General features: G+C 38.5%; 1 protein-coding gene across 1 annotated transcript; it reads right to left on the bottom strand.

Annotated features, from left to right (window-relative positions):
- Positions 1 to 18,924: 18,924 nt before the first annotated feature.
- Positions 18,925 to 20,313, bottom strand: LOC126004398 (tripartite motif-containing protein 75-like). Its single transcript, XM_049770837.1, has one exon. The coding sequence runs from the start codon at positions 20,311 to 20,313 to the stop codon at positions 18,925 to 18,927; it is 1,389 nt and encodes a 462-aa protein (XP_049626794.1).
- Between the last annotated feature and the right edge of the window lie 2,939 nt (positions 20,314 to 23,252).

Genomic DNA, 23,252 nt, shown 5'->3' with positions numbered 1-23,252 from the left:
TATCTCTCCGGGCGCTGTCTTACTGTTGATATGAGTCACAACACAGCTAAGATGCAGTAAAATTTTTTTGCTGGTGGTCTGATGTGTATTCTGACCTGTTCAGGAGAATTCTCCAGTCAGATTAGAAAAGACTGGTTCTGGGGCTGGAGAGATATAGCACATCTGAAGGGCATTTTCCTTGCATATGGCTGATTTGGGAGAGACCCAGGTTTGATTCCTCAGCATCTGTAACGTCCCCTGAGCTTGCAAGGAGAGATTTCTGATTGCAGAGCCAGGAGTAACCCCTGAGATCCTCTGGGTGTAGCCCAAAAACAAAAATAAAAACAAACAAAAGGTTGGTTCTCTGTTGGTTAATCACATAATCAATTGAACATTAGGCAGATATTTCCAATGCATCAGCCTTATCTGGTTTGACAATACATGCAGGATTGTTTTCCCTACTTGTGAGTTGTAAATACTTTCTCCTGTCTGGCTGGTTAAACAAAGAAGTGAAGTCTCTATCAATGGGAGCTTCTTTTGCTGGCAATTCTAGCAAACAGATACATTTCATTGCCTTATTATGTGTTCTTTGGACAACCAAAAGAGAGTGTCTTTTATTTATTCATCAATTCTCACTGGATCCAACAGCTTTCAATATAGTAATAGGTACATGATTGGTCACTCAGCATCTGCAGGATAAATCTACTTAATCTCCAGTTCACACTGGTGTGAATGCCTTCTCAAACGAAATCTCCTTTCCACCTTTAGGACATTTCTTTCACTAAAGACATATTTTGAAGTGGCAGGTATTTGCTTTTCTTTTTCTGCTTTTGGAATTTATTGAAAAGTTCCTTAATTCAAAAAATTATTCATCTAATTATTTATAGAACAAGTTTCTTTATCTGAGAATATTTCAGTCTAATAAAATTACTCATGAATTACTGTAGTCATACTCCAAAAGTAAGTTTTTTCATACAAGAAATAGACATTTCTACAAAGATAAAAGAAAAAATATTTCAATAAGTTTGAGGATGGTGAAGTTTTTGATCATAGACTGTGATCCTCATATAATTTATATATATATTTATTTTATACATATATTTTATATATTTTAATATATTTTATTCATATATTTATACATATTTATATATGATCCTCATATATTTTTAAAAGCTTATACATATATTTTAAAACATATTCATATATTTTAAAAAAACAACATGAAATTTGATGAAACACAATAATTATGGCTAACTTAAAAGTCTCTGCTTTTGGAGAAGTTCTGATTTTGTTTAAAAAATATGACTTCTCAGGGCTGAAGAGGTGGCGCAAGTGGTAAGGTGTCTGCCTTGCCCATGCTAGCCTAGGACGAACTGTGGTTCTATCCCCCGGCATCCCATATGGTCGCCCAAGCCAGAAGCAATTTCTGAGCGCATGGCCAGGAGTCACCCTTGAGAGTTACCGGGTGTGGCCCAAAAACAAAAAACGAAAAACAACAACAAAAGACTTCTGTTTCTAATCTGTGTAAGTCAACAATCAGTGTAAATCAACAAGAAAAGTTTGCAATACTAGTCTAAAAGGTCATAGGCAGATATTAGTATAATTTAATATCTTAGTTTTCATCTTAGTACTCTGGGAATGGGGGAACCAAAATATTTTAAAAATGATTAAGAAATATAGGGCTTTATGCTCTGTACTTTCTAGCCAACTTTGGTTTGATCCTGGTACCATATTTGTTCTCTGAAATCCCACCGAGTGAAACCTGAGCAGTCATTGGGTGCCATACTTTGAGTACGATTGGGTATGACACCAAAAAAAAAAAAAAGGAAACAATAGTCTGAATCTTATATCCACAAGAAGAATAATTCTGAAACACAAAATTTGTCTTTCATTTTTACCCCTGGCACTGGTCATCAAACCTAGAATATTACATATAGAAGAGAAATACCATTAAACTAGATCCCCATCTTTTGTAATGTTTTTCTCTATACCCCCTTATAATTTACCAAAGAATTGAAATAAAATTTAAGTTTTTTCAAATTACATTTACTTTTTGGAAACTTGGTCAGTTATTTTGTCCAAACGCAGTGAGAACAGAGATAATCTTACAGACTATTTTAATTTGTTTAGCTGGACCCTTCCTATACTCAGGTTGAGCTCCTATAATTTCTCAGAGTGTAGGGACTATTCCATTCTATTTGCAGATATTTTAATAACTGACACTGGTATAATAATTTGGGGGTGGGTAATTCCATTTTTCTTAAAGTTTTCAAATGTCCTAGAGTTTTGGGTGCTGCCGTGGAGTCACCTTTACTCACTTTAAAATTTTGTTTACTATTTATACTTAGTTGATGGAAAGAGAATTCTGTAAGAAAGGTATCAGGAAAATTTCTCCTTGGGGAAATTATTTTGTTTGTTTGTTTGTTTGTTTGTTTTTGGGTCACACCCGGCAGCACTCAGGGATTATTCCTGGCTCTACACTCAGAAATTGCTTCTGGCTGGTTTGGGGTACCATATGGGATGCCAGGATTCAAACCACTGTACTTCTGCATGCAAGGCAAACGAGCTTCCTCCATGATATCTCTCTGTCCCTCCTTGGGAAAAAAATTCTTTTTCTCTTTTAGAGAGGTGAAAAAAAATACAAAACAGAAAAAAAGTGGGGGAGATTGAGGGAGAGAGAAAGGGAGGGAGACAGAGGGGAGAGAGAGGGGGAGAGAGAGAGAGAGAGAGAAAGAGGAAAGTTTTTTGATTAATACTAATTTATAAAGCATTACAGTCTCTAACATTTCAATTAAAATCTTGGTAATACAATAATCTACAGTACAGACTAAGAAAAATATTTTTATTTATGCAAACAAATACATTGCAACAAGGAATAAGAATAGTAAGTAAAAGTTTTCACATTCTGGTGGTGTCAGGGAGAGAGGAAAATGAGCAATGCTTTTGCTCATGAACATATGTACTTTACCAGATACTGCTGGTCATGCCTGTATCTCCAAGATTGTTGCTCTTTTCTTTTTTTTTTTTTTTTTTTTTTTTGTTTTTGGGTCATGCCCGGTGGTGCTCAGGGGTTTCTCTTGGCTCTATACTCAGGAATTACTCCTGGCAGGCCTGGGGGACCATATGAGATGCTGCGATTCAAACCACCATCCATCCTGGATCGTCTGTGTGCAAGGCAAACACCCTACCACTGTGCTATCTCTCCAGCCCTTTGTTGCTCTTTAAAGAGAGTGGAAATTCAAAATAAATCAGATCAGTCTCCCATGAAACAGTCTAGTTCCCAACCTGTTTTCCACATGATAAAAGTAGTCCCTGAGCACCACTGAGTATGATCTACAAAACAAATAAAATAAAGACTGAAAGTTAAGAAGGTAAAAATAGACACAGAAGTGGGGCTATCAGAGAAAGTGCATCAAGTATGGTTTTTGTCTTGTATGCTGTCAATGTAAGTTCTATCCTTAGCACCACATATGGTCTTCTAAACCTGGTGTAATCTCTGAGAACAGAGTCAGGAGTAAGTCTTGAACACCTACAGCTGTGGACCAAACCAAAGAAACAAAAAATTAAGACAGAAAAAGGGGAAAAGATGTAAGAACTCAGTGCTGGCAGGGATGTGGAGAGAAAGGAACTCTTATCCACTGCTGGTGGGAATGTCGTCTAGTCCAACCTCTATGGAAAGCGATATGGAAATTCCTCCAGAATCTGAAAATTGAGCTCCCATTCGACCCAGCTATTCCACTCCTAGGGATATACCCTAAGAACACAAGAATACAATACAAAAACCCCTTCCTCATACCTATATTTATTGCAGCACTATTCACAATAGTCAGGCTCTGGAAACAACCAAGATGCCCTTCACCAGACGAATGGTTAAAGAAACTGTGGTATATATACACTATGGAATATTATGCAGCCGTCAGGAGAGATGAAGTCATGAAATTTTCCTATACATGATGTACATGGAATCTATCATGCTGAGTGAAATAAGTCAGAGGGAGAGAGATAGACGCAGAATAGTCTCACTCACCTATGGGTTTTAAGAAAAATAAAAGTCATTTTTGCAACAATCCTCAGAGACAATGAGAGGAGGGCTGGAACTTCCAGCTCACTTCATGAAGCTTACCACAAAAAGTGGTGATTGCAGCTATATAAATAACTACACAGAGAACTACCATAAACATGTGAATGAATGAGAGAACTGGAAAGCCTGTCTGGAGTACAGGTGGGGGTGGGGTGGAATGGAGGGAGATTTGGGACATTGGTGGTGGGAATGTTGCACTGGAAAGAGGAGGGTGTTCATTACATGACTGAAACCTAATCACAATCATAGCTGTAATCAAGATGTGAAAATAAAGAAAAAAAAAGAATGTTCAAATATGTGAAATCACTTCAATAATATCCAACTTTATGTAGATGAAACATATTCTTCATTACATAGAGAATCACAGAAGAAGGATGTCATCTTCTTAACCCAATCCTGGTGAGAAATTGAAAGTACTATGCTGTTTGAAAGGACCAGGCAGTACTGGGGATAGATTCTGGGCCTAGGTGGTTGAATAATAGCACAGCAGGTAGGTCAAATGCCTTGCAGATGTCTGCCCCATGTTTGATCCAACTAAAAGAATGATAATAGCAATCATCCTATTATTATCATCATCATCACCTGAGCCTCAAGCTTGCAAAACATAGGGAAATATGTGAGCTATGTCTCCTGCTCGTAAACCATAACTAACATAGGAACTACATATGGGCTATTAAAATAATGTAGAAAAATATAAAAAAAAATTAAATCTGTAAAGTTGCAGCCTTGGTGCTTGCTGAGGTCACTTTGGTGCTTAAGTGAGTACTTACCTAAAATTGGTATTTTTGTTTCTTTAAAAAAGGGTTAGGAGTTAAGAGAGTTAGTACAGAAATGAAGGCTTTTATCTTGGCCCCTTAAATATGGCCAAGAGTAATCCTTATATACAGAGCCAGGAGACTTTAAGCACAGACTACAGTCAGGAGTGGTCCTAAAACATCATAAAACGGGGCCGGAGAGGTGATGCTAGAGGTAAGGTGTCTGCCTTGCAAGCGCTAGCCAAGGAAGGACCGTGGTTCGAACGCCTGGCGTCCCATATGGCCCCCCCAAGCCAGAGGCAATGTCTGAGCACTTAGCCAGGAGTAACCCCTGAGCATCAAACATGTGTGGCCTAATAAACCAAAAAATATCATAAAACATAAAGCGCACATAATATTATAATAAGCATAAAGTTGGTGTTATATTTGAAGGACTATATTGCATGATTTGCATGCATGCAGGAGACCCTAGTTTGACCAATAGCAACTCATGATCACCTGGAACTACAGGGAGGAACTACCAAGTAATAAACAGAAAAGTAATCAATGAACTACTTTTGGGTATTGGGCCTGACATTTCTGGGGTTCATCAAGGCCACACTCCCTTATCTAGGGAGTTCAAGGAATATATCAAGGATAATCTACTCAGGTGTTTATACTATTCTGGAGTTAAATTTCTCATCTCACATGCATAGACATGTGCTTCACATCTTTGAGCTTCATCCCCCGCCAGTAGGATATATTTACTTTAGTTTTACTCCATACACAAAAGTACTTAGCAACTACTCCCAGTTCACTGGGATCAATCTGGGCAATTCTCAGGGAACCATGTGATTCACAGTTTCAAACATGCAAAGCATAAACACCAGTCCTTTGAGCCTTATCTCCTATCTCCCAATACAATTGCAATGTCTAAATCCTTCAGACACTGATGGTCATGAAACATGCACCACTGGTTGTTGGAAGCTATAAGACTTAGAGAGAAAAATGGAGTCTCTGATGCCTGAGAAACCAAAGGCCTGTGTACATGACAGGCAGCCACTGTGGCACCTCCCCCATGGACCTAAAGGAAAGAACAGCCACATAGTTCAGTTAGCAAAGGTCACAAGATGTTCCAGTAAACTGCCCGAGTTGCTAAGATAAGATCACACATCCTGTTAAGCTACCATTGTGAAAGAATGTTTGTGCAATATAAGGGTATGTTGTAAAACTGGAAAGTCTCTCCTGCACGACCCCTCTACTTTTCTATAGATGCCATGGAAAAGTACTGAAACGTACTTCCTCATTCTGTAATGCTATATAAGCCTACCCTTGTTTCAATAAACTCGGCTCTTGAACAGTGATTTTTGTCTTGAGCCCATTTCTTTCCCAGCCTCTTCTTTTCAAGTCGGATCCCGCTCGTGACCCACGAATTACTTCACGATCCTCAGCCCACCCTGCGGGCAGGGTCCCGGGGGTCATAACTGGTGACATCATGATACATTTTTTTTTATATTTTTTATTATTTATACATTTGATTTTTATTCAGTTGAATAATTTTAAGTGAGTTTTTCTTCTATTAATTGCTGTTATCATTCTGTTGAGCACACATGCACCTATTACTGCTTATTCACATATTGATAAAATGTGATACATATTTGTCTTGATTTCATTCATTTATGGGGTCAAAGCAACAGTACAATGGGTAGGGCTTTTCATGATGCACAGTCAACAAAGATTTGATCCTCAGCACCCTATAGGATCCCTGAACACCATCAGGAGTAATTCCTTAGCAGAGAGCCAGGAGTAATCCCTAAGTATTACTGAAAATACCCCCTCCAAAAATTAATTTATTTATATTTTGGTTGAGAGAACCACACCCTACAGAATTAGGGATAGCTTAAAAATTACTACTCATGAGGGGGAGGAGATAAAAAATAAAAAAAAACTTTACTATCCATATTTCTCATGAGCATATAATGCCAAGGATGGAATAAAGTCTCCCACGTATAATGCAAGCACTCAGCCCATTGAGCGAGTTCTCAGCCATGAAATCACTTTCTTTTCTTTTTTTATTTTTAGTTTTGGGATCACACCTGATGGTACTCAGGGTTACTCCTGGCTCTGCACTCAAAACTTACTCCTGGTTGAACTTGGAGGACCATGTAGGATGCTGGGCTCAATCCCAGATTGGCTGTGTGCTAAGCAAGAGCCCTACCTGCTATATTATTTTTCTAGCCCTGGAATGGCTTTCTTGCCTTAAGTTTATAACACTGACATCAGTATAAATTCTCTTGTGAATATTAGCTATGAATTACACATTTGCCTTCAACTACATTGATGAGAAAAGGATTTTAAAAATCCTGATAAACTGCCTCATCACTAACCCTCTATGATTCCTTTCAGGACAACAATCTGACCACACTTCAGGCACTCCAGTTTTGAGGCTGATAACATCAGGACTTTTTGGAGCAAGTGCAGGCACCCCTCTCCCTATTCTCTTCTTCTTCAGGGAAGCTTGGCAGCTCTAACCATGCCCACTAACACAGCCTAGAAACACAGTCTTTGTGTTCTACCAGAGCCAGCTCCATTGCATCCTTTTCTAAAATGAGATGTACAACAAGATGTGAAAAAGTATAGCTCCACAAGCCCATGCAGCACAAAGCTGGCCATCTCAGGAGAAGAGGGTGGGCCAAGCCCCTGCCCTGCCAAAGCAATGCTTGCTGCCTACATCTTCCAGAATCACCATTCCACCAATGGTCCTACCCCATCAATTGAGGCCAGCTATCTCAATACATGCCCTTAAAAGTCATAGTATCAGTAATTGTGCTTTGAATGTCTGGACTTCATGTGTTTGATGCTGTCATCCCTATAGAAACACTCCAAGTTAACAGAATAGACAGCTAATAAGAGTTTACTTAATCTTCTGTCACTGTATAAATGGCTTCATCTGAGATGCATTAATTGCCACAAATGTGCTTCCTACTATACTTTTTCTTTCTTCTTCCTTCCTTCCTTCCTTCCTTCCTTCCTTCCTTCCTTCCTTCCTTCCTTCCTTCCTTCCTTCCTTCCTTCCTTCCTTCCTTCCTTCCTTCCTTCCTTCCTTCCTTCCTTCCTTCCTTCCTTTCTTTCTTTCTTTCTTTCTTTGTTCCTTCCTTTCTTTCTTTTTGCATAGGCATGGTAAATATTGGGAAATTGGAATGCAAATTCTCTTGGCCTATGAGATACATAGTTTCTCCCCCCTTGAACCATACTACCATGGGAACAACTACAGGCTCCATACTCACTCATTTACACACACCAAGGTCCTTTTATGGTGCCAGAAAACTTTCCTATCAGATGTGGGTGATGACATCCCACCTCTAGCTGGAGATCTTGTTATTTGCATAGGTCATAGGTTGAAGTCTAGGATAGAGCTTTTATTTACAGTTCTAGGATTTCTGTTTCATAACTGTTGTTGTAATCAGTCTTCTGTAATTAGTGGACTTGGTTTTTGCTCAGATCCTAGGACAGAGCCTAGGCTATAGTCTTTCAGCATGGTTCCAGAAGTTCTGCTCAGTAGCAGTTGTCAAAATCAGACCTCTGAGATTAGAGATCTTTGTTTTTGTACAAATTCCCAAAGTCAAGGCCTAGTCTAGGAACTTCCTCATTGGTCCATTGATAGGTTCTGTCCAGTCCGTGTTTGTCAAAGTCAGTCTTTTGTAAATACTGATTTTGGTTTTTGCTTAGGGAGAAGGATGACATGTCTTCCAATTGTATCATACCATTAAGTGATAAGATAGGACAGCTCTCTCTTAGCCCAAGTTGTTGCTGTTTCCTCATGTCAGGATGTCATAGTAAAACTTGTGCAAGTTAGTGCAGGAATGGCGTTTGGAGTTTCCCCGGGAGGAGTTTGGTTTCTGGTGCTGTTGCTGGAACCTGAAAACACTTCAATATTAAAACTGATTATTGGATGCAAGTAGTGCCAGACAGAATCTGGGGTCAGGTCCATTATTTCTGTCAGGTATTATCATGTAGTGTCTAACAGAGATTAATTAATAGAAAGTTTTCTCTGTCACTTAATTAACCAATGACATTGATCTGATTGTTGTTCAGGTTCTGTAAAAGGAGTTTACTGTTATACAATGTCTAGTTTTACATTTTAAAGGCAATAAACCTTGAGTTACTCTATAAATATTTTTTAGAAAAGTTATATAATGAAAAAAGTTTCAGAAATTTCTATAGAGCTCACAGTTTGGTCTTCTGAATTTAATTATATGTCAGAATTTGTGTTCTGCTGGTTGAATTTCTTTTGAGATTTTACCTGACTGGAAACAGATATTGAAAGAGCTTGCTTTATCAGCCTGAACAGAAATCACTAAAGGTACATCAGAGCTGAGCAAAAAATAAAAATAAAAACATAAAACTAATAGTAAGAGAAATTTGAGAGTCAAATGTCTAACAATTAAGGACAAGTGGAATCAGGTCCCCCCACTGTGCAGAAGATATGAAGTATTGTGAGGCATCTTATACTCCTACATTCCTTGAGTGAATAAATGCAGGTTTATTTTTACATAAGTACTATAGATAATGGCAAGGATTACATGTTTTTTTTAAAGTTCACTTGAATATATGTGTATATTGACTTAATAAGAAATATACAATTTTTGAAGAAAAGAGAATCTCCTGAAGAGAGGGTGCTCTATATTCATGGTTCCCACTGAAAAGTGCACAGCACCTGAGATGGAGCTCAACATTGCAGGTGAGCTTAAGAGTTGTCTCTCAGTACAAGGAGAGGTGTTGAAAAAAATGGATGTGAGAGGTCAACCACAGATCAATTTGAACTTTGAGAGAAGCAACTTTTGAGGTATACTGGCAGGTTATATTTTTCTCTGATTAGAGACACTGTCTCCACAAATGAAGGTTTCCCCTGTTGGAAATCAATGGGAGAATGATTGTGAAGTTAGAGAAAAAGGCAGAATGGACAGACAATATAAATTTGAAAACTGGTTTTTCAAATTTAGCTCTGAAAACTTGACTTAATATGGAAATTACTATAGTGAGCCCATGGGAGGTTCTATCTCCACTCTTTCTCCCAGAAAAAAAACAGCTTGAGATCAGACCATTATAAAGATGATTGTCCCAATAAAGTAAAGCCCTTAAATGTGTAAAAGTTTACCCAGATAAGTTAACAGTATTTTTGGCAATAATAAACATAATTCTATTCTGGTTATGAAGATTCTTGGTTCTAATCAATAAATACTGAATTCATAGGACTATTAAGGCTTTCAATCCCTCCTTTCTCTTATGTCTGTTTTATTTATCTTTTTTTTTTTTTTGATTTTTTTTTAATTTAAACACCTTGATTACATACATGATTGTGTTTGGGTTTCAGTCATAAAAGGAACACCACCCATCACCAGTGCAACATTCCCATCACCCAAGTCCCAAATCTCCCTCCTACCCACCCAACCCCCGCCTGTACCCTAAACAGGCTCTACATTTCCCTCATACATTCTCAATATTAGGACAGTTCAAAATATAGTTATTTCTCTAACTAAACTCATCACTCTTTGTGGTGAGCTTCCTGAGGTGAGCTGGAACTTCCAGCTCTTTTCTCTTTTGTGTCTGAAAATTATTATTACAAGGGTGTCTTTCATTTTTCTTAAAACCCATAGATGAGTGAGACCATTCTGCGTTTTTCTCTCTCTCTCTGACTTATTTCACTCAGCATAATAGATTCCATGTACATCCATGTATAGGAAAATTTCATGACTTCATCTCTCCTGACAGCTGCATAATATTCCATTGTGTATATGTACCACAGTTTCTTTAGCCATTCGTCTGTTGAAGGGCATCTTGGTTGTTTCCAGAGTCTTGCTATGGTAAATAGAGCTGCAATGAATATAGGTGTAAGGAAGGGGTTTTTGTATTGTATTTTTGTGTTCCTAGGGTATATTCCTAGGAGTGGTATAGCTGGATCGTATGGGAGCTCGATTTCCAGTTTTTGGAGGAATCTCCATATCGCTTTCCATAAAGGTTGAACTAGACAGCATTCCCACCAGCAGTGGATAAGAGTTCCTTTCTCTCCACATCCCCGCCAACACTGTTTATTCTCATTCTTTGTGATGTGTGCCATTCTCTGGGGTGTGAGATGGTATCTCATCGTTGTTTTGATTTGCATCTCCCTGATGATTAGTGATGTGGAACATTTTTTCATGTGTCTTTTGGCCATGCGTATTTCTTCTTTGTCAAAGTGTCTGTTCATTTCTTCTCCCCATTGTTTGATGGGGTTAGATGTTTTTTTCTTGTAAAGTTCTGTCAGTGCCTTGTATATTTTGGAGATTAGCCCCTTATCTGATGGGTATTGGGTGAATAGTTTCTCCCACTCAGTGGGTGGCTCTTGTATCCTGGGCACTATTTCCTTTGAGGTGCAGAAGCTTCTCAGCTTAATATATTCCCATCTGTTAATCTCTGCTTTCACTTGCTTGGAGAGTGCAGTTTCCTCCTTGAAGATGCCTGTAATGTCCTGTAGTGTTTTGCCTATGTGCTGTTCTATATATCTTATGGTTTTGGGGCTGATATCGAGGTCTTTAATCCATTTGGATTTTACCTTTGTACATGATGTTAGCTGGGGGTCTAAGTTTAATTTTTTGCAAGTGGCTATCCAATTGTGCCAACACCACTTGTTGAAGAGGCTTTCCCTGCTCCATTTAGGATTTCCTGCTCCTTTATCAAAAATTAGATGGTTGTATCTCTGGGGAACATTTTCTGAGTATTCAAGCCTATTCCACTGATCTGAGGACCTATCCTTATTCCAATACCATGCTGTTTTGATAACTGTTGCTTTGTAGTACAGTTTAAAGTTGGGAAAAGTAATTCCTCCCATATTCTTTTTCCCAATGATTGCTTTAGCTATTCGAGGGTGTTTATTGTTCCAAATGAATTTCAAAAGTGTCTGATCCACTTCTTTGAAGAATGTCATGGGTATCTTTAGAGGGATGGCATTAAATCTGTATAATGCCTTGGGGAGTATTGACATTTTGATGATGTTAATCCTGCCAATCCATGAGCAGGGTATGTGTTTCCATTTCCGTGTGTCCTCTCTTATTTCTTGGAGCAGAGTTTTATAGTTTTCTTTGTATAGGTCCTTCACATATTTAGTCAAGTTGATTCCAAGATATTTGAGTTTGTGTGGTACTATTGTGAATGGGGTTGTTTTCTTAATGTCCATTTCATCCTTATTACTATTGGTATATAGAAAGGCCATTGATTTTTGTGTGTTAATTTTGTAGCCTGCCACCTTGCTATATGAGTCTATTGTTTCTAGAAGCTTTTTGATAGAGTCTTTAGGGTTTTCTAAGTAGAGTATCATGTCATCTGCAAACAGTGAGAGCTTGACTTCTTCCTTTCCTATCTGGATTCCCTTGATATCCTTTTCTTGCCTAATCGCTATAGCAAGTACTTCCAGTGCTATGTTGAATAGGAGTGGTGAGAGAGGACAGCCTTGTCTTGTGCCAGAATTTAGAGGGAAGGCTTTCAGTTTTTCTCCATTGAGGATAATATTTGCCACTGGCTTGTGGTAGATGGCCTTCACTATATTGAGAAAGGTTCCCTCCATTCCCATCTTGCTGAGAGTTTTGATCAAGAATGGGTGTTGGACCTTATCAAATGCTTTCTCTGCATCTATTGATATGATCATGTGGTTTTTATTTTTCTTGTTATTGATGTTGTGTATTATGTTGATAGATTTACGGATGTTAAACCAGCCTTGCATTCCTGGGATGAAACCTACTTGATCGTAGTGGATGATCTTCTTAACGAGGCATTGAATCCTATTTGCCAGGATTTTGTTGAGGATCTTTGCATCTGCATTCATCAGTGATATTGGTCTGTAATTTTCTTTTTTGGTAGCGTCTCTGTCTGGTTTAGGTATCAAGGTGATGTTGGCTTCATAAAAGCTATTTGGAAGTGTTTCTGTTTTTCAATTTCATGAAAGAGTCTTGCCAAGATTGGCAGTAGTTCCTCTTGGAAAGTTTGATAGAATTCATTAGTGAATCCATCTGGACCTGGGCTTTTGTTTTTCGGCAGACATTTGATTACTGTTTTAATTTCATCAATGGTGATGGGGGTGTTTAGATATGCTACATCCTCTTCCTTCAACCGTGGAAGATTATAAGAGTCCAAGAATTTATCCATTTCTTCCAGGTTCTCATTTTTAGTGGCATAGAGTTTTTCAAAGTAGTTTCTGATTACCCTTTGAATCTCTGTCATATCAGTAGTGATCTCTCCTTTTTCATTCCTGATACGAGTTATCAAGTTTCTCTCTCTCTCTTTCTTTGTTAGGTTTGCCAGTGGTCTATCAATCTTGTTTATTTTTTCAAAGAACCAACTTCTGCTTTCGTTGATCTTTCAGATTGTTTTTTGAGTTTCCACTTCGTTGATTTCTGCTCTCAGCTTTGTTATTTCCTTCTGTCTTCCTATTCTTGGGTCCTTTTGTTGAGCATTTTCTAGTTCTATTAGCTGTGTCATTAAGCTACTCAGGTAAGCTCCTTCTTCCTTCCTGATGTGTGCTTGCAAAGCTATAAATTTTCCTCTCAGTACTGCTTTTGCTGTGTCCCATAAGTTCTGAGAGTTTGTGTCTTTATTGTCATTTGTTTCCAGGAACCTTTTTATTTCCTCCTTGATTTCATCTCGGACCCACTGGTTATTGAGCATGAGGCTGTTTAACTTCCAGGTGTTAAAGTGTTTCTTCTGAGTCCCTTTGGAGTTCACAAATAATTTCAGAGCCTTGTGGTCAGCGAAGGTAGTCTGCAAAATTTCTATCCTCTTGATCTTATGGAGGTATGTTTTATGTGCCAGCATGTAGTCTATCCTGGAGAATGTCCCATGTACATTGGAGAAGAATGTGTATCCAGGTTTCTGGGGATGGAGTGTCCTATATATATCCACTAGGCCTCTTTCTTCCATTTCTCTCCTCAGGTCTAGTATATTCTTGTTGGGTTTCAGTCTGGTTGACCTGTCCAGTGTTGACAAAGCCGTGTTAAGGTCCCCCACAATTATTGTGTTGTTGTTGATATTATTTTTCAGATTTGTCAACAGTTGTATTAAATATTTTGCTGGCCCCTCATTCGGTGCATATATGTTTAGGAGAGTGAATTCTTCCTGCTCTACGTACCCCTTGATTAATATAAAATGTCCGTCTTTGTCCCTTACAACCTTCCTGAGTATAAAGTTTGCATTATCTGATATTAGTATGGCCACTCCAGCTTTTTTATGGGTGTTGTTTGCTTGGATAACTTTTCTCCAGCCTTTTATTTTGAGTCTATATTTGTTCTGACTATTCAGGTGCGTTTCTTGTAGGCAGCAGAAGGTTGGATTGAGTTTTTTGATCCATTTAGCCACTCTGTGTCTCTTAACTGGTGCATTTAGTCCATTGACGTTGAGAGAAAGAATTGTCCTGGGATTTAATGCCATCTTTATTTCAAAATTTGGTGTGTCTTTTGGGTAGTCTTGTCTTAGATTAGGTCTTTCAGTTTTTCTCTTAAGACTGGTTTTGTGTCTGTGAAGTTTCTGAGCTGTTTTTTGTCTGTGAAACCATGTATTCTTCCATCAAACCGGAAAGTGAGTTTTGCTGGGTATAGTATTCTGGGTGAAGCATTCATTTCATTCAGTCTTGTCACAATATCCCACCACTGCTTTCTGGCATTGAGCGTTTCTGGTGACAGGTCTGCTGTAATTCTCAGGGAAGCTTGCTTGAACATGATTTCCCCTTTTGGTCTTGCTGTTTTCAGAATTCTGTCTCTATCTGTGGGATTTGTCATTGTGACTAGGATGTGTCTTGGGGTGGTTTTTCTGGGGTCTCTTTTGGTTGGTACTCTTCGGGCATGCAGGATTTGATCACATATATTCTTTAGCTCTGGGAGTTTCTCTTTAATGATGTTCTTGACCATTGATTCTTCCTGGAAATTTTCTTCCTGGGTCTCTGGGACTCCAATGATTCTTAAGTTGTTTCTGTTGATCTTATCATAGACTTCTATTTTCGTCTGTTCCCATTCTTTGACTAATTTTTCCATTGTCTGCTCATTTGCTTTAAGTTTTTTGTCCAATCTCTCCTGCTGTATGGAATTGTTATGTATCTCATCTTCCACAGCACCAAGTCTATTCTCAGCTTCTGATACCCTGTCCCAGAGCTTATCCATTTTGTCATTCACTTCGTTTACTGACTTTTTCAGTCCTGTTAGTTGACATGTTATTTCAGTTTGGAGTTTTGTCATTTCTGCCTTCATATTTTCTTGGTTCTTATTAGTGTTCTGTTCAACTCGATCCATGGTTTCTTGGAGTCTGTTGAGCACCTTCCATATTGCTAGTCTAAAGTCCTTATCTGAGAGGTTGATTAGTTGTTCAGTCATTATCTGGTCCTCAGAATTGTCATCTTCATTCTCTATGTCTGATGCTGGCCTGCATTGTTTCCCCATTGTCACACTTGTATTGTGGGTTTTTCTACGTGCTGTAGTGGTATTCATTGTCTATATGATGTAGGCAGCACACTCCTCTGGCTCCTCCCTTTCTGGATGGGCTGACTTGCCTCTAAGGGAGGGGAGTCCTCCGTGGATGAAGCCTCACACTGGGTCAAATCTTAGGCCCGAGCATGCAACAGAGAAGACAGTCCAGAGAGAAATGTTTGCTTCTGTGATATAGCGCCGTTCTTAGTGTGATTTTTCCTTCTTGTTGCAATGGAGTTCTTTCCTTAGAAAGAGTGCACGGCCGCGTAGCTTCGCTACGCGGCCGTGCTCCTCTGAGCCTCTTTTTGCCCCACTCGCAAGAGTTTCACGCAAGAGGACAGTAGACAGACATAGACAGGTCACACTCACAGTCTTTCACAGCTGAGCCCCACTGGGCCGGTGTACTTTCGCGGATTTTCCCCGCCTGGTGTCACACACAGGGAGCCCTGTTTTATTTATGTTTAGTCCTACAGGGAAACTATGTTTTGACCCTATTCATTCAGGGCCAGTTTCCACAATTTCTAAACATTCAATTTTGAAAATAATCTAAAAAACTTAGAATTTCTCTTTTCACCTCTGCAGAAATGTGACAGAATCACTGAGGTCTCTCTACTACTAGAACACATGATATTTACATTTATTAAATAGAAAATGAACATAGATGTATGTTCATTCAAATAAATGAATATAAACATTTAGGTTTTATGAAAGTGTACATAAAATACTAATACTAATACTGTGAGAATACAATTTTTTAATTTTTATTTTTAATTATGAGAACAAAGATGCAAAGAAAGAGGACAAGGTAAAGTTACAGTGGAAGGACAATCACCCATAAACAGAATTCTCAAAAATCCCCTTGCTGTATCTGAACTTTGAACTATCAGCCAAAGAACATTAAGAAAAATAAAACAGAACCCATGTACAATTACTTTGTCCCACAAGTTCCCAGATTGTAATACATAATATTTCTTAGCAGTACACAAAGCAATCTAAAGCCATAAAACTTATGTAACTCCTTAAACATTGAAGGCAAAGTACTTTTTTACATTTCCATGAGCATGCATATTAGTTTAAGTTAACCTCAAAAGTTTAAGTGGGTTGTTTTTCTTAAGGATTAGAGTCAAAGGAGCACAGTAAAAACAATGTTAGAGTGGCCATTATTGTTTGCATAGGCCCACCAAAATATGAGGGACATGGAAAGGAAAAGCCTTGGCCTAAATACAACGACCCCCTACCCCTGAAGTTTTCTGGCATAAGACCAACTCTAGGCTCCAGGCAAAGCAGTTTGTCCAATCCAAGTCATTGTCTGTAGTGACATTACACTTTTATTTTTCACACAGTCTCTGTTGTTGTTATCATGTTTCTGTATTAAAGATCCTGGAATCTGCATATCCTACATTGCAGTCAGGATGGTGCAGAGCATCCTCTCGTTTCACCTCACAATTAAAGGGCAATGCAGAGAGCCCTGTCCTGTAAGCAGGTCGTTGTTGTTGTCAAGTCTTCTTAGTGTTAAAGGAAGTCTCCCCATTCTTCTGAGGCCTGTGCCAGGTCATTATATCAATGTTCAGGGTGTAAGGTCCCATTGCACTACAAGATTTGTGTGTTCCAATCTCTATTAGATAAGAAGTTATTTGTATGTATAGTATTTTCCCATTTTAATGTGCCTATGAAAACCAGGAACATGCCATGTGGCGTTATCGGCACATATGGGGGCCGTAAGAACAAGTCCAACAATCCCCATGACATGGTTCAATCATAAGCATTAAACTGGGGGGCTCTTCCACCAAAATTCCTTATTGAACAGCTCACAAAGAGAAGAAAAGATAAAAAGTGGGTAGAATCGTCACTGTAAAAGAATACTTAGTAAGAGTTATAGCTGTCAAAGAAAATACACATAAAATATTCAAAAGACATATGTGTCCATTTTATGTCTTTTGAAATAGTAGGGGTTGTTAAATCCAATGCACGACTTTGGTCTGTGATTAGGACTGTGCAGTACTGAAGTTAAAAAGAGTAAATGTGGGGTACTGATGGTTGGGGGTGAGAGAGTTAAGGAGTAATAAGAGCTTTGTAAGAGTGTGCTAAAGGGCAGAATCTGTTGGAGCAGGAGGTCGGTCTTGGTGCCTAACAAGTTAAGAACTGAGGGTAAAGAGGATTAATTAAGGGGAATTTAACGAATCCGGATTGGTAGATGAGGGAGTAGAAGGGGCTCTGTGTGGAGGAGGGGAAGTATATCAGAGGGGTTATATACATTGTATAGATGAATTGTTTATGGATTAGGCTTGGCAGTCAGAGAGGAACACTGTATAGGAAGTCACATCTACATATACACTGATTTTAGAGACCAATTTGAATGTTATCCTCCAAATCTAGAGCATTTCATTTCTTTTTTCTTAGAAACAATCAAGAATTAAGAACATTTTTGGGTGAAGTTAAAAAGTATATATGTGGGGCTGGAGAGGTGGTGCTAGAGGTAAGGTGTCTGGCTTGCAAGTGCAAGAATATAATTTTATGCTCTATTCATCAAAAAACTACAGAACAAGTTATGTAGAAACTAGGGATTTTTTTCAAATAATATTTTTTATTTAAACACCTTGGTTACAAACATGATTGTTGTTGTGTTTCAGTCACATAAGAGGACACCCCTCATCACCAGTGCAACATTCCCACCACCAATGTCGCAAATATCCCTCCTCCCCACCCCGCCCCACCTGTACTCTAGACAGTCTTTCTAGTTTCCTTATACATTCTCATTGTTAGAAACTAGGGATTTACTGGGGGGAAAAGACAACGTACAAACTGAAAGTTAATATAACTTAGAGCAATCTTTTATAAAGGTAAGGGGGTTAGCTTCATTCTATACATAGTCAAGATGATATAAACAATTCAGCATAGTGAGACATTTTCCTGAAAAGTCATATATAATTGTGAGGACAAATAACATTCACAGTTGACGTGCACACAAAAGTTTACATAATTATACATCAAATGTGCAGAGAATGGCAGAGAAACATATTTTTGGGTGATAGATTTATTGAGTATAAAGAAATAGGTCAATAATATCCAGTGACCAGCTCTGCAAAGACAAAGTCTTTGTAAGAGTTCTTCTTCTTCTTTTTTTTTTTTTTAGGCTAGTCAAGTGAAGCAGTGGAAGTGGAGAAGGAACAAAGAAATCTGTAACTGGCTGAGATCAATTAATTGTAAACACCACTGCACTAGGACCAGTCAAGATTTCTTCTTGATTTAATCAAAACAAACAAACAAAAATGCTTCATTTATTTTGCTTCCCACCCAAACATGTGTTGACATATCTTCCAAACTACAAACCTTGAGATTATATTCTACTACCTTCACCCTGACCAGTCAAGAAGGCAATGGGCATTAACTCACATAATGGTTATATTATTTGCTACAAATAATGGAGCATGTTTATCTCTGCAGCTGTCAAGTAGCAAAATGTCACTAACCATATTGAAAGATGATGATAAAATATAAAAAACAAAAGTGAAAAAAATAACCCTTCATGTGTTTTAAGTCAAAGCAGTATTTTGGAAAATATGTATTTATTGATGTAAAGAAGTCTTCTACTTAATCTTCAAAAATTATAGGATGAAAATACAGAAAGTTCATTCTATAGACTCTATTACTGCACTGTAAGAGGGGCGATATCCTGGCCCACACGGAAGTAGGGCTTTAGGACATCAGAAAACGTCTCCATTAAAGAATATATGTGAGACCTATCACTGACATTATAAAAGGAAACCTGTCCTAGTTCATAATCCAGGTAAATGCCAATCCCTGTGGGTTTATCCTTCAAAGAAATAAAGATAGGAACAGAGCCCATAACCTGGTAGTTCCCACCTTGGAGTCCGAGAGTCCAGCATTTTTTCTGACCTGATAGTGACTGCTGTCCCTTGCTGCAAGTGGGGTCTATGCACACACCCACAGCCCATTCAGGCTTGTCGCCCACCTGCACCTCCCAGTAATGGCGGCCAAAACTGTATCCTTTAGAGCCCAGAACAACTATATCATCAAGTTCTCTCAATTTCCCCTCATCTTTTGATCTTTTCCTCATGTAGTTAACAGTCTTTTTATCCTCGGATATGAACAGACTGGGATGTGCTGTTTGAGGATCCAAAATCACTTCTTTTTGGAATTTGTGGATGATGTTCTCCAGCTCTGAGTACAATGGAGGAAGACTGTAGCCTTTCTTCTTGAATGGAATGGACCACACAGATGGGCACTCCAGGTTTTCACACCTATACTGGAGACTCTTGACCTCCCTCAACATATCCCCATTGGACATCACACTCTTCTCTGCCAACTCCTCCCGTAACTTTTTAAGTGTGAGAATGTGATGAGAAATTTCAGTGAGATTGGCTTTGCATTTCTGTTGAAAAACTTTATCTTCTTCATCCAATCTGGAGAAAGTTTCCAATTGCTCACGTTTTACAAGTTGTTCCAGGAACTCAAATTCAGAGGCTAATTGACTTTTCTGCTTTTCCATCTGTTCTTTCAGTTCCTGTAGTTTTCTGTCTTGGTTACGTAGTAGTGTCTGACCTTCTGCCATCAGCTTCTTTATGGTCTGCATTAAGAAGCTGAGCCTTTGCCTGTGATGAGAGGCAGCCTCCCCTATTGGTCTCACATAATGGTTATTGTGGGCACTGGTAAGGGCGCACATGGAACATAGCAGCTCTTGATCTTTTTCACAGAAGAAAGTCAGGACCAGATCATGCCTTTCACACAAATGAACCTCTTCCTGATTTACCTCCTCATTCCTGGATCGGCGAAGGAGCCTAACCAGGTCAACCAGCCTTCCCAATTGGGGGTTGGCATTGAAGGAATTCTCCTCATGTGGGTGACGGCAAACGGGGCAAAGTAATGTGTCCTCTCGATGCTGCCATAACACTCGGATACAAGAGTTACAGAAATTGTGCCCACAGTTGATGGTGACAGGCTCCTGCAGGTAGAACAGGCAGACAGGGCAGGTGACCTCTGCCTGGAGTGTATCCAGAGCTTCTGACACCTCCATCTTCAGGTACAGGAAGGACAGGGATTTTCTCAGAACAGGGATTCCTCAGCCTCTCCCCTGTAAGAAATAAGTAAATACTCAGAACTGTGATGCTCAATATATCATTCTCAGTGATAAGCGTTTGAGACAACTTCCACATCTTTGACCTCACATGGACAGAGTGGTGCCCAAAAGATCTATATTCATAAAAATCAACCAATCACAGATGTATGAGGATGTAAAGAAAAAGGAAGCTCTGCAAATATCTAGACCAGAAGTCAAAGAGGACTCATTCTGAAGAATAAGAAGATATTCTTGCACCTTAGAAGGGATACCATCTGTCCAGTATTCCAATTACTGTCATTGTCATTGTACTGATTTTCCTCCCAAGTACAATTAATATTTTCCTCCCAAGTACAATTAACAACTGTCTCAATATAAGGAATTATCCTGGAACCAGAAGTCCTGGGGCTGGGTGAGGTTCTGCAAAAGAAAATAAACTCCCTCGGTATAGGGAAATGACCTACCTCAAACCAATGGAATGTGAGCCAAGTAAAGTGCCTTGTGCAAGTCAAACAAAATGAATAACATGTAGATAGACCTGAGTATTATGCTCTGTGCCCCCTTTCCCTGCATTCTATCTACCATCTCTGATACATATTGCCATATTCATTGCTACTCACCTAGGCTTGTGTGCTCATCAGACTGGGGTTTTATATCTGATCTTCAATTGAATCTCTGCAGGATTTCTATAGCCAGCTGGATACTCTTCTTTGCTCTCTTCAGTTTATACTGTCTGGTGGGTGGAGCTTTGGGACCCACCCACCAAAGACTAGAGGGAAAGGAAGAAGGATATTGGCCTGGACATGATAAGATGTTCCAAATGTGACTAGTTTGGAGCAGTGCTTTGGTGAAAAAATAGTGCCAGGTAGGTAGATCCTGGTATAGTTTTATTACTATACAAAATCTAGTTTTTATAGTTGAAATTATCCCTTAATCTTATCAATGCCCTTATTTTCGTCCTCGTGGAGGAAGAAGCTAAATCAGCAGACCAAGCTTCAGGAAGTGTAATTAGATCCATGTTTCCTTCTCAGAGTTTGCAGTGATGCCTGGAGGCTCTGGGATTTCATTTACCCTTAAAATCCAAATATTATGTTCTGACTGGCAGTCAACTTTATCTGCTATTTCAACAACAACAACAACAACAACAACAACAAAAAGTTTAGTTTAGTCTCCTTTTCTCTGGTGGACCTATATTCATTTACCTAAATGCACATGCAGAAATTCTTGAAAGCATCTTTGAATTTTCTCATTCCATAACCCCAAATGAGTCCACCCAAGAGCACATGTGTGTATATTACCTTAAAATGTAGTCACTGCTTTCCTATATGCTTGCCTATGCCTCCTGTTCTGTGTCTTCCTCCCCAGATCTCCTTTAAGGTCCCATCAGTTAGTGACTCTGTTCACAACAGTCACAGCCCTGTTCAGATGAACCCTGGAAAGCAGTTATCTGGTAGAGAACCATGGTAAATTCTGGATAGATCCAATTGTCAAAGACATGCTTTGAAAACAAAAAAGTAAATAGTATTAACTTCCAGACTTAAAATTACTCATATCAGTTTTGAGTTCAGAGTCTTAGAGACAATTACTTCTGAGTTGAAGTGTGAAAATGAAACAAAGATATAAGCTATTCAGCCTGTTCCAGAAGACTCTACCAATATGAAATAAAAGTCTTTCAAACAACTTCAGCATAAATTTGATGTATATTCTGGCATTCTCTCAGATAATGGCATTAAACAACTAAGACCCTATAATTATCAAATTCATCTACTAACAGAAGATGAATTTGAGAATACTGACAGTAACTTGAAAGTAGAAAGTGATTATTATAGGGGACAAAATAGATTAATATTGCCTAGGACAATAATCCTCAAACTACGGCCTGCGAGCCACATATTATATTTATTCCCATTTTGTTTCTTCACTTCTAAATAAGATATATGCAGTGTGCATATAAATTTGTTCATAATTTTTGTTTTTACTATAATCTGGCCCTCCAACAGTCTGAAGAACAGTGAACTGGCCTCCTGTTTAAAAAGTTTGAGGACCCCTGGCCTAAGATTTATATTGATAGAATGGTGAATCATAATATGGAGTGGCAGAAATTATCTCTGTACATTACCTTATATTTATATAGAAAGCAGAATTTGAAAAATTTAGATATTTTCATGAGGCTTAATAAAAAACATGTATAATGAAAACTGATGTCATCTTCTTGCTTATTTTTTAAAAAGTGTGAGACTAATGAGAAAATATTAAGCCAAAAACATTGGGAAAACAAAACTCTATTCACATTTCAAATAATATATATTTAATGCCTGAAAAATGTACAAATTTAATTTAAAGTCAATGTGGTCTGACAAGAAAATTATAAATTCCAGCAGGATAAATTTTATTTTTTTCAAAATCTGGAATTAATCTTTATGGCCTCTATGGTCCTAAGTACACTCTGTGGATACATAGTCAGAGTGCCTGTGTTAGATAAAATCACTAAAAAGAAATATTGTATGGTACCTGGAGTTTCAGCCAGTGGAGGGTTTGTATTATTTGATTAATAATGTAGCTAAATTTTATTTTTCTCAACAAAGAAAGGGGAAAAAAGAGAGGGGAGCTATCTTTCTGTCTCTGCTTCTCGCTCTTCCTCCCTCTCTCTCTTTGATTCTCTCACACTGTTCATGTGGTGTGTGTGTGTGTGTGTGTGTGTGTGTGTGTGTGTGTGTGTGTGTGTGTGTGTGTTTGTATTGGTGTGTAATCCCAACAAATGTTATGCCCCTCTTATCCATGCCACTCTAATCACGGAGGGTTTCTGGTTACTTGTACAGAGAAGCCTTTCCCAATCAATTGAAACATTTTTTTTTAAGTCCAATGTTTCAGATGTTTCTCTCAGACATTCTTTTTAA

The sequence above is a fragment of the Suncus etruscus genome, chromosome 3 (assembly GCF_024139225.1).
Source record: "Suncus etruscus isolate mSunEtr1 chromosome 3, mSunEtr1.pri.cur, whole genome shotgun sequence".
NCBI classification, from domain to species: Eukaryota; Metazoa; Chordata; class Mammalia; order Eulipotyphla; family Soricidae; genus Suncus; species Suncus etruscus.
The sequence above is the reverse complement of the archived record's forward strand: the minus strand, read 5'-3'. Positions and strand labels throughout refer to the sequence as shown.